The sequence below is a fragment of the Xyrauchen texanus genome, chromosome 23 (genome assembly GCF_025860055.1).
Source record: "Xyrauchen texanus isolate HMW12.3.18 chromosome 23, RBS_HiC_50CHRs, whole genome shotgun sequence".
Lineage (NCBI taxonomy): Eukaryota > Metazoa > Chordata > Actinopteri > Cypriniformes > Catostomidae > Xyrauchen > Xyrauchen texanus.
Genome location: NC_068298.1, coordinates 11,223,003 through 11,235,372, shown reverse-complemented (window position 1 = coordinate 11,235,372; position 12,370 = coordinate 11,223,003). Strand labels below are relative to the sequence as shown.

General features: G+C 37.8%; 1 protein-coding gene across 1 annotated transcript in view; it reads right to left on the bottom strand.

The window, feature by feature from the left end:
- Window positions 1–245: 245 nt before the first annotated feature.
- Window positions 246–12,370, bottom strand: part of kif3a (kinesin family member 3A) — a 36,231-nt gene continuing 24,106 nt past the window's right edge. Inside the window, exons 10-17 of the mRNA XM_052154833.1 lie at window positions 7,139–7,295; window positions 6,860–7,040; window positions 6,468–6,578; window positions 6,211–6,336; window positions 3,298–3,351; window positions 3,122–3,190; window positions 2,890–3,017; window positions 246–876 (exon numbers count right to left, since the gene is read on the bottom strand). Coding sequence (XP_052010793.1) covers window positions 828–876; window positions 2,890–3,017; window positions 3,122–3,190; window positions 3,298–3,351; window positions 6,211–6,336; window positions 6,468–6,578; window positions 6,860–7,040; window positions 7,139–7,295 — 875 coding nt within the window. The 3' untranslated portion in view covers window positions 246–827. The remainder of the gene's footprint in view (window positions 877–2,889; window positions 3,018–3,121; window positions 3,191–3,297; window positions 3,352–6,210; window positions 6,337–6,467; window positions 6,579–6,859; window positions 7,041–7,138; window positions 7,296–12,370) is intronic.

The window sequence follows — 12,370 nt, the reverse complement described above, 5'->3', positions numbered from 1 at the left end:
CCCTGTAATAAGAGCACTGTAAGTCACTTTGGATAAAAACCTCTGCAAAATGCATAAATGTAATTCTAGACTTGCTGTTTATCAGGACAATTATATTTTCTACAATAATTGTATTGTCTAGTATATGTATTTATGTATTTTTATATTTATAAGATATTTATAGTATTCAACAATAAAACATAGTAAAATGATTTTGTTTTTGGAATTATTGTACCATAAAATGCAGCACTACATTTTACCTTGTAAAATAATTTAATAATTTAAGGAGAGTACAGGATGAAACACAGTAAAATGTAAACATTTTTACATAAGACTAATGTAGGTTTTCCTACAGTGCACACTTGAAATATATTATAGTTAGAATAAACTGAGCAAATGTTTACATGGCATTAAAGCCAGGGAAATATGGCATGCGTTTTCTTACTATATAAAAACAAAACAAAACACAAGTAGCATAGATTGTGTACATTAAGCTAAAGTAATTGCACACTGCCAATTGTATAAAACAGAGGTTGATTCAGTTCTCAATAGCATATTCCCTGATGCCAAGTTATTATTTTGAGTCTAGAATTCACAATACCAGTGTTTGTTTAAAGTTTGAAGGTGAAATGTATCTTTTATAGTTCTATCATTCGAGACATTTCAGTGCGAACTATCCTCACCTTTGGAGCAGCTTTTGAAATAACTGCACATACCCATGTGATTTATTTTTCAACTCCACTTACATAAAAGTGCTCTTAAGTCACAAGAATCATTATTTCCTAATACATGTACTGGACTGGCCTTGCAAATGCGCAAAATATGGTGGATTTAATTTGATGAGAGTCTCACTGCAGAAGAGATTCAATCACAGCCTCTGGTTTGGAGGAACGTTTCCTGAAAAACAATGGAAAAAACATATATATTTTATGAATTTTAGATTATCTAAGTGATTATAGAACTTTGCATTTACAAATGTGTTCTGTAACTGCTGAAATCTGTAAGCCAATGACAACACCACCTGAGAAACACATCCAACTGAATGGATTTATTATGCTCTTAAATATTATTTTGATCTAAAAGGCTTATATATATATATATATACATACATATACATATACATACACATATACATACATAGAGCTCTAGAAAAAAAGAGACCACTGCAAAATTATCAGTTTCTCTGGATTTACTATTCATAGGTATGTTTGAGTAAAATTTACATTTTTGTTTTATTCTATAAAGTACTAACAGACCTCGAATAATGCAGACAACAAGTTCATGCTCATTTTAAACAACACAATACTAATGTTTTAACAAAGATTAATCTGCCTGATTCCAGTCTTGCTGAAGCACCCCCAGATCATCACTAATCCCTCCACCAAATTTCACAGCGGTTGCGAGACTCTGTGGCTTGAAAGCATCTCTAGGTCTCTGTCTAACCATTGGACGACCAGGTGGAGGATCGGTGATGATCTGGGGGTGCTACAGCAAGGCTGGAATCAAGCCACGTTTATCCTGGAAGAAAACTTGCTTCCTTCTGCTTTGACAATGTTCCCCAACTCTGAAGATTGTTTTTTCCAGCAGGACGATGCTCCATACCACACAGCCAGGTCAATCAAGGTGTGGATGGAGGACCAAGGGATCAAAACCTGAACCCCATTGAAAACCTCTGGAATGTGATCAAGAGGAAGATGGATGACCACAAGCCATCAAACAAAGCTGAGCTGCTTGAATTTTTGCGCCAGGAGTGGCATAAAGTCACCCAACAGCAATGTGAACTTGTTTTCTTTGCACTATTCGATGTCTGAAAACACTGCATCTTTTTTGTTATTTTGAACAGTTGTCATTTTCTGCAAATAAATGCTCTAATTGACAATATTTTTATTTGGAATTTGGGAGAAATATTGTCAGTACTTTATAGAATAAAAAAATATAATTTTACTCAAACACATACAAAAAAATTGTAAATCCAGAGAAACTAATAATTTTGCAGTGGTCTTAATTTTACCCAGAGCTGTATATATTTAAAATTTAGCTACATGCTCAGATCTTATTAGCCTGAATAAATTGACAGATTACAGCTTTATTTAAAGGGATAGTTCACCCACAAATGAAAATTCTCTTATCATTGACTCCTCCTCATGCTATCCCAGACATATATGACTTTCTTTCTTCAGCAGAACACAAAAGATGTTTTGAAAATGTCTCAGCCCTGTAGGTCCATACAATTCAAGTGAATAGTGTTCAGACCTTTGTAGCTCCAAAAATCACATAAAGGAAACATAAAAGTAATCCATAAGACTCCAGTGTTTAAATAAAGTGTTGTGTTCTGCTGAAGAAAGTCATACACATCTGATATAGGAGTCTTCGCTGTCGCACCAGCAGACTCAGGAGCCTTTTCTTTACTTCCTGATGCCGCTTGCACTGTTTTGGTCACCGGCCATATAAATATATTTACACATTTACATATTTATACCTCATTCTGTACAATGCACCTTCAGTTTTATGCTTCTTCATTTGCACCTTGTACTGTATTCATAGACATTTGCATTGAGCTGGTCTCTGCTTCTCTACATCATAACTTAGTACTCAAAAAAAACATATTGTATATACTTATATATATATATATATATATATATATAAAATATACATATTGCTATTTACACTTCTGGTTAGATGCTAACTGCATTTCATTGGCTCTGTACTTGTATTTTGCACAATGACAATAAAATTGAATCTAATCTAAAAAAAATTAAATATGGCATGAGAGTGAGTAAATGATGAGATGATTTTCATTTTTGGGTGAACTATCCCTTTAATCATTGTATAGATTCAAATCCACTAAACCAGTATCTGCAAAGGTGCAAACCAAAAAGTCCAAGACATAACTAAAGCATAACACCTCACCTACGACCAGTTTTAGGCCTGGACTTTCCACTCTTTGACATCCGAGGCCTTTCTAGTTTCATTAATGACTGTCTCATGCTCTCCTCAGTGTAGGCCAGGTAAACATGGGAAAGGTCCACTTCAAACGGCTGTGCAATAAAGAGGGGAAGTGCATGGAAGATTAAACAAATTCAAAAAGCAGAATATGCTGCGCGTGACTATGAAAAAATGATGCAAACTGTCTGACACTTACATCTTTTTCCTTCTTGTCTGGCACGGGTGTTTGTTTTCTCATGTTGTTTCCAGTATAGGCCACACATTTCTGGAAATATTAATCAAATCAGTTGTATTGTCCAGTAGTCTTTATTTACGTCCAAACACAGTCAGATTTGGGAGATTTGAAGCAGGTAATATGTGAAATAATCTCACCAGCTGCCACTCTCCAATGTCCTCATTCCAGTGCACATAGTTCTCAATCATCTCCTGAGGAAGACAAAAGGAGACAGATGTTGATAAAGCATCAAAGTACAAGTGCTGATCCTTAACTTAACATTGTTAACAAAATTAAATGAACATGCTCAATAGTGCACCAATAAGATGCTAAGGCACAACTAAGGCACATGTTGCAACGGTAAACCACTGCAGATTTCTTTAAAATTATTTGTATCTTTTATTAAACTTTGAGGATCTAAGCCAATGATCAGTATGTTCATTTGTATGTTTACTTTTAATAGACTCAAAATACACATTTGTCTTTTTTAGCCAATACAGGGTACCCAAAATGTGATTCTTTTTATAAATTTCCATGACCATTACGGTTTCTTTTTTTTTTTTGTACTTTTCCATGACTTTCACAGACCTAAAAAACTAAATTTTAAAAGTTCCTGACAGTGGGAACCCTGATGATAAATACATGTAGCAAATTAATAGAGCTGCTGTTTTGAGGAATTTGTGCAACCATTTAATTGCCAGTCATTTTTACTTTGCGAGTTCAGCGGATCACACTACATTTCATCAGCCAAAATATCAGATTGATCAAAGTCTGATAAGCGGGAAGAAGACAAATGCTCATTTATGCACATACTGTAGCCTAAAGCCTGATATGCTGTTTTTGCATAGTAGATGTTTGAAGTAATGCTGCCTTGTATGGAATAGTTTGAAGCAAGAAATAAACTCAATTTATTTGCAGTGAGATTGCAGTGTTGCAGCAGCAAAAACTAAATGATCAGAGTATCCTACACAAAATATGTTTGGCCACGTGCACAGGCACACTTTGGCTTTGTTCACACAGACTTTTTAGACTGACTGTTCAAACTACAGTTTATATGTAGATCTGATCAGATTTTATTCTGTTCAAACTGCAGGTGCTTTTGCTAACACACCCACATTAGTTGCTATAGTAACGATGGATGCAAACTGGCACATGTGAGTGTTGAGCAGCAATGGATGTTATGAAAATTTTTATATTTTTTATGAGAGCAGTATCCATTCGCGGGAGACATTCAACACCTTATTGCGTTGTGGTGGCTCGCAGCCAATATGTATTATCGCAACTTAGTGCATCTTTTTGGGTGGGTTAAGCCATTATCTGTATTATTTAAAAATAGGTTTGCACTGCTTTGGCTGCTCTGTGTGTGTGTGTGTGTGTGTGTGTGTGTGTGTGTATATATATATATATATATATATATATATATACACTCACCTAAAGGATTATTAGGAACACCATACTAATACTGTGTTTGACCCCCTTTCGCCTTCAGAACTGCCTTAATTCTACATGGCATTGATTCAACAAGGTGCTGAAAGCATTCTTTAGAAATGTTGGCCCATATTGATAGGATAGCATCTTGCAGTTGATGGAGATTTGTGGGATGCACATCCAGGGCACGAAGCTCCTGTTCCACCACATCCCAAAGATGCTCTATTGGGTTGAGATCTGGTGACTGTGGGGGCCATTTTAGTACAGTGAACTCATTGTCATGTTCAAGAAACCAATATGAAATGATTCGAGCTTTGTGACATGGTGCATTATCCTGCTGGAAGTAGCCATCAGAGGATGGGTACATGGTGGCCATAAAGGGATGGACATGGTCAGAAACAATGCTCAGGTAGGCCGTGGCATTTAAACGATGCCCAATTGGCACTAAGAGCCCTAAAGTGTGCCAAGAAAACATCCCCCACACCATTACACCACCACCACCAGCCTGCACAGTGGTAACAAGGCATGATGGATCCATGTTCTCATTCTGTTTATGCCAAATTCTGACTCTCAGAAATCGAGACTCATCAAACCAGGCAACATTTTTCCAGTCTTCAACTGTCCAATTTTGGTGAACTCTTGCAAATTGTAGCCTCTTTTTCCTATTTGTAGTGGAGATGAGTGGTACCCGGTGGGGTCTTCTGCTGTTGTAGCCCATCCGCCTCAAGGTTGTGCGTGTTGTGGCTTCACAAATGCTTTGCTGCATACCTCGGTTGTAACGAGTGGTTATTTCAGGCAAAGTTGCTCTTCTATCAGCTTGAACCAGTCGGCCCATTCTCCTCTGACCTCTAGCATCAACAAGGCATTTTCGCCCACAGGACTGCCGCATACTGGATGTTTTTCCCTTTTCACACCATTCTTTGTAAACCCTAGAAATGGTTGTGCGTGAAAATCCCAGTAACTGAGCAGATTGTGAAATACTCAGACCGGCCCGTCTGGCACCAACAACCATGCCACGCTCAAAATGACTTAAATCACCTTTCTTTCCCATTCTGACATTCAGTTTGGAGTTCAGGAGATTGTCTTGACCAGGACCACACCCCTAAATGCATTGAAGCAACTGCCATGTGATTGGTTGATTAGATAATTGCATTAATGAGAAATTGAACAGGTGTTCCTAATAATCCTTTAGGTGAGTGTGTATATATATATATATATATATATATGACATATGGTGGGTTTCATTCAGAAATGCCCTATGCCCTATTCCCCTCATAGATTTCACCTTCCACTGTCGGAGGGCCGAATGGTGTAATAAAACGGCAATTTAGAACTCACATTTTTAAGTAATTCTTTATTGAAAAGTCTCTTGTAACAAGCCTACAGCGTGGCCATCATTACTGTTTTCCCTTCAAAGTGCCCTGTGAAGGCACCCTTTATGTCATTTGGAACACAGTATGCACGACAAAACAACCCGTCGTGCACAACGAATGACAAAAAAACAACAACACATGAAATCCGATCTAACCTCCAACAAACATGGTTTGTATCAGGCTTTTAAAAATCGGATTTTATATGTTTTTGTCCCATTCAGACTACAAAAACCTAAATGGATTTGCCTGTGTGAACACAGCCATACAGACCTGATATTCCTGAGGAATAAAATTATCAATGATGAGCATCTGCAGACGGAGCTCTCTGCTCAGCTGCCGGATGTTTTCCAGGAGACCTTCAATCTCTCTGTGATGCTCTTGCTGCAGATCAGCCATCTGAAACACAAGAGAGAAATCTGTATAAATACACTGATGTGATTTTGTTGTGACCTTGAAACATGACCTCATGTGGTTCAGGTGAATGGCAGTTTGAAATCACAAGCAGTATACACTTGACTTCATCGCACCTCAGATTTTGCTGCCATCAACATGGTCCACACTTTCTTCAGTTTCTTGGTCTTGCCTTGAGCCTCTTCCTGTAAACTGGTGTATTTTTCCTCAATGTCCAACCGCTCTTGCTGTTTTGGAGACATTTAAAAACATATGAATTCTTAGATCGTGATACAAAGGGGGATCTAATGATACAAGAGGTTCAATTAAGCTTAATAATCACCCCCTCAGATGAGTTCAAATATTCATGGAGCAGTTATTAGTGCATTACCATGGCAGATAAAAACAGACCATGTCAGAAATGTTACATCTTAGTCAGTCAGAGTGATGGATAATGAATATTTTAGTGCACCCTTTGTGTTATGTATGCCTCTTTAGAGTGCTATGAGGAGTCTTGTCCTGTCTCTACCTCCTTTTCTTCCAGTTCCTTACGGAGCTGCTCGGCCCTCTTCCTCCGCTCTTCCAGTTCATTGTTCGATTCATCCAGAAGTTTCTCTTGCTCCTCAGCCTTTGCCAGTAAATCAACACCACCAACAATGACCCTCTTCTCCAGAGCAGACAGCTTATCTAGTAATAAGTGGTGTTCCTGTCTGAAATGGAGATATTATTTATAGTAAATTCTACCATCATTTGTGCTTCAGATTTATTTATTGTCTCTTTCATTATTTCATGTTATATGGTATCTCACTGGGCTTTAAGAAGGTCCTTCTCCCTCTTCTCAAGTTCTGCACGTGCTTTGTTCCTCTCTTCTTCTTCCATGTCCAGTTTGGCCTCAAGGGCCTTCCGTTCCTCCTCAATCTTCGCCTGCATCTCCACCATCTTATCTGGGGACACCTTCTTCCTCCCTGAGCAGGACACATTTTGAAAACAAAATAAATTCAAATACACATACACATTTGTGCATGGTGCACAGGTAAGCAAGAGAACAACTTTTAGCATGTAAAACATCTCTAAGCTTTCTGTGATCTTCTGGAGAGCTTACCGGCTTACAATGTCCACCAGGGCACTACAAACCAGCTCTTTTTCTGCCAGACTGTCCATCTCACTCAATGATGTTTTTGCATGATAAACTTATTGCTACCAGGAGGTTCAGTCATTTTTCATACAATGTGTCCATATGCCATTGTGGTCCAAGATAAACCAAATCTTTTGTTTGACACACATAAAATGTTGATAAAAATGTACAAAAACAAATGTGGTGGGGCCAATGAAATTGGTGTCAGGGACTTTACAAATCTGAGCTACAAATCTGAGCTTGTCACCCTAAAGGGTTTTATGGTTGAGCCCTGTGAATTCTTTTTAAAATAAAAGTTACAGAATAGAAAATCTAACACAAATCTCAATACATCAGAAATGACAAACTATTCACTCACTATTTGTGATCTTTACACACTTGATTTGCGAATTTTGGAAAGCCTGTCTTTCTATATTATGGAGACCATCTTAGCTGTGGGACAGTATAACACCCATGTGATACAAATAAATAGGGTTGAAAGATTACAATTTACAGTCAAACAAAGTCTTACATTTGCAATTACTTTGCAATACTCAAATATCAGTTTGGAGGTGACAGGAGGTTGGGCTGCTGAAGAAATCATAACACCAACCTCTTTGGTCTTGAATTTAGAGCAGAAAAGTCACATGGGCCAGCACATTGGATCAGAGGAGAGAAAACAGAAGCACATCATATCATAATTTTGCCAAAACAAGATAAAACCCAAACAGATGATGGTAATTGGGTCCGAGTGAGATGAGATAGCACACATTGAAAAGGGGGCTGATGGAATATCTGCAAAATGAACCAAAACTGATAAACAAGAAAGTGTTCATGAAAGTGTTCTCAGTGATGCCTGAGAGCCATTTAAAGAGTTCCCGTCTGAAGACTGTGAGGGTTTTTTATTCATCGGCTTCTGCTGCTATCTACTGATTCAAATGATTAAACACCTGTTTCAAGTTGAGTAAAATAAAGGCTTGATTGTTGAGTAATTACATTTTTATTTCATTTGTAAAATTATATTAGATGGGCAGATTTTGTGATTAGCAGCATGTATTGCAATCAAAAACAGTAACAGCTGTGTCATGCAGGGCTGATGGGTTCTTGTGAGAAAAGTAAAACCGAAGGTGTGTGTGGTTTTTTGAACCACTCGGTCTACTTGAACTGTGGTGGTATGAATCACTTTCTTGTGTAACCCTGCAAGCTAAATATCGAAGTCTAGGGCTGGACTGGTAATCTAGCATACCGGGCATTTTCCCGGTGGTCCGACGCACTAATGGGCTGATCAGGGGTGTAATGGCCATCGGGATAACCGAGCGGGCCGGTGGTTCGGACCACAAAACGGCGCCACGATATTCAGAAAAGGACAGCGAACACGTAACGCAACATTTTTTTGGGGGTGATTCGCATTCTCCATGCATATCACCACCTACTGGGCAGGGAGAAGAATTAATAGTAAAAAAGGACTGAAATATTGTAAATAAATATCTGAAATAAATATCTGTTGCTCACCCACAACTATCATATCATATCAGAAGACATAGCTTTAACCTCTGAAGTCATATGGATTACTTTAATGCTGCCTTTTGGTACCCATTCACTTACATTGTGAGGACCTACAGAACTGAAATATTCTTTTAAAAATCTTTATTTGTGTTGCGCAAATGAAGAAATTCATACACATCTGGCATGGCATGAGGGTGACTAAATGATTAGAGAAATGTAATTTTTGGGTGAACTATACCTTTTAATGGCCATTACACGGCTATCTGGAAAGTTGATTGTAATTCTTATGTGGCAGTTTAAATCTGCAGTCAAATTATATTCTTGTATAATGACTACTATTTTTGACCTTGGTTGTCCCTGGTAACTAACCTCTAACATTGTGCTGGTTTTATGAACTCGTTTTCTTCTCATGCAATACAATAACTGAACATTAAAATACCACATCCATATATTTACTTATTTGTAAAGTAGCTGTTTAATAAGCAGGATAATGTGCAGTCAGCAAGTCATTAACAAAAAACAAACCCTGACAGGTGCCGATGCAAAACTGAATTTCATCAATTCGGTCAAAACCAATGTTATGTAAACTGTCAAATTTCAATGTCGCAATTCAATGTTCAAAGTTTTACAAACTATTTCCAGAGTCTTTGGTTTTGCTCGTATTTCATGAATGAATTTAGTGAAAAATGTGTACAAACTTTGGGTCAGAACTTACATCTGTCCACGAGTAATAAAACCTAGTATATAACAGACATACTCTAAAAACAAAGCAGAATATAAAGTTGTGCTCACTAGTATCCTTTTTACCTTCAGTGACAACTCCAGCAACTACTTCCTCGAAAGCACTCATTGTTACAGCCCTGTACCTTGTAAACAAGATTTTGTTTCTTATGTCTTGCAAATTTTGTTTGCCATATGCGTTAGACAGACTGTGACCTTGACGTCTGAATCTGACACACGTATGTGCTCTGTTTTTACATGAGCATTGGTGCTGATGCCTGAAGGCAAAAGTATACTTCTTTTTCAAATGCCGTGATGTCTTGCGCCCAGTGTGTGTCATGCAAGTTTTGTCATCAGCACAGTATGCGCAGACTGTCCCTGTGCAGCCTAGTTTTTCTAGACATGTGGACAGCCCTTGTCTTTACATGTGCCTGTTGTCGACTGTACTATAGAGTTTCACAAACCAGTCGTAATGCGAATGTGGTGAACAAATCCATATGTGCTAGCAGTCAAAAGAGTACACTTTGAAATGCTACAGCGCTCGACTATAAGCAAGACAATACAGCAAGTGAAAAAATTAAGTATACCCTAGGCTTGAGTGGAGGTAGGGTTGTTAGGACTTAAAAGGAGTGATTAAGGGAGCACTGGAGGTGGGAGTGACTTTGTGGGCTATCCACGTGCTGCTCCCAAGTGATGCACTGAAATTTTGGCCAAAAACAGAATAAAAAATGCTATTTTTAGGCCGAAAGAGAAAAAAAAGGCTAAAATTATTGGCCAAAAACTTTAAGAGAAACCGACCGTTACTTTAAAACCCGGAAACAGAAACACTGATATGGAGAACAAGAAATATTTATGTAAAAAGATCGTGATTTAATTTCATTTAATGTAAACGGCATCTGATTATTGAAGATGATACAGTATATTCACTGTAACCAGGTCATGCTTACAGTTGAGACATACATCTCTATTATGGAGAAATTCACCTGAACAAATGCAACAACACAAAACAATAAAAAATATATATTTTGTAGTTGCACATTAAAATCCACATCCCCCAAAATTATGAAGTAATCACGCTCCAAGTTATTAGCTCAGAATTAAAGAGTGTTTTCCCATGCTTGTGCAGAGGCTGTTCAAGATGACCACCACTAAATGCAATGGTCAGAAATCTCCACCTAAGCGCTCTACATCAATGGTGTCATACACACAGGGTCCAAACCAACCCGCTCTGCATCAAGTCTGGTAAAAACAAGCAAATTTTGGCTTTTCATCTAAAACTGGATCGGTTTGTGACACTTTCACAGAGAAGCCCAGTCCGTTTCTCCTCATTCACGGCAATAATGACAACATGGATGATGGACAGATCCAAGGAAAACTAATAGAAATGTTAAATATGCATTTGTCCTTTGTTAGAACAGGTAAAGATATGGGTTATATTAGCCAAAATCTGTTTTTGTATATATAGAGAGTTAATAAATAATAAATATAAAAAATAAGAAAAATTTATAAATAAATATTTTAAAAGTGTTATATCTATAAAAATCATAAATTTATACTATTCTATATTACTTAACTATTATATACAGATATATTGTATATTATAATAATATTATTAGTGCTGTCAGTTGATTAATATATAATATAATTTTAATCGCTATTAATCGCATAATTTTTCACAGTTAATTGTGATTAATCACAGATTTTGAAAGTGCTGAAATTCTACTCTAAATATAATAGTTGCCTCCGCTTCTGAGACCGTGAATCCGCACATCTTATCACGTGGCTTGCTGTGCATGACACTGCGGAGACTCACAGCATGTGGAGACTCATGCTACTCTCCGCGATCCACACACAACTTACCACATTGAGAGCGAGAACCCCTTATCGCGACCACGAGGAAGTTACTCCATTTTACTCTACCCTCCCTAACAACCGGCCCAATTTGTTTGATTAGGAGACCTGGCTGGAGTCACTCAGCACACCCTGGAATTGAACTTGCGACTCCAGGGGTGGTAGTCATTGTCAATACTCGCTGAGCAACCCAGGCCCCAACATAATGCTTTATTAACATTGTCCAAACAAAGCCTTCAACAGTATAAAGATAGAAATGCACTAAAATATCACTAAGTAACATTAAACGTTTCCCAAAGTGAGAGGTTGACAAATTGGAAGAATTGGTCCACACATAGGTTACATATTCACTGCAATTCATCTTAAACCCTAATCCTTCACAATTTTATTCCGCCTGCAGACTGCGGCTATCCGCTTTGTTACATCAATTGTGAAGTCGCATTCATGATTCAGTGCCAGCATCAATCGCCACATGAAAAGCGCTTCAGTCAAAATCATCTCATTCTGCATTTTGGTGAGAGTTAATACTTGATGTGCTTCTGTGGTAATTAAAGTGCACCATACTTAGGCTGAAAAATACTTGATTTCTGTCACAAGTCAGAATGTTCGGTTTCGGCCAATAATTTTCATTTCGGTGCATCACTACCACTCACTAGTCTGGGATCTCTCTTCAAAGTGCTGTGCTACATAGCAGGCAGAATCTGAACTACTGTTGATGCAACCATCTGCAAAAGAAAGAGAGAGACTGCAAAACAACCAGCCAACAACACCACAACAATCAATCAGTGGCAGAGAAAGAAAGAAAAGAGAGCTTCCATCTTGGCAGGTGTTTGATTGAATGTTAGACGT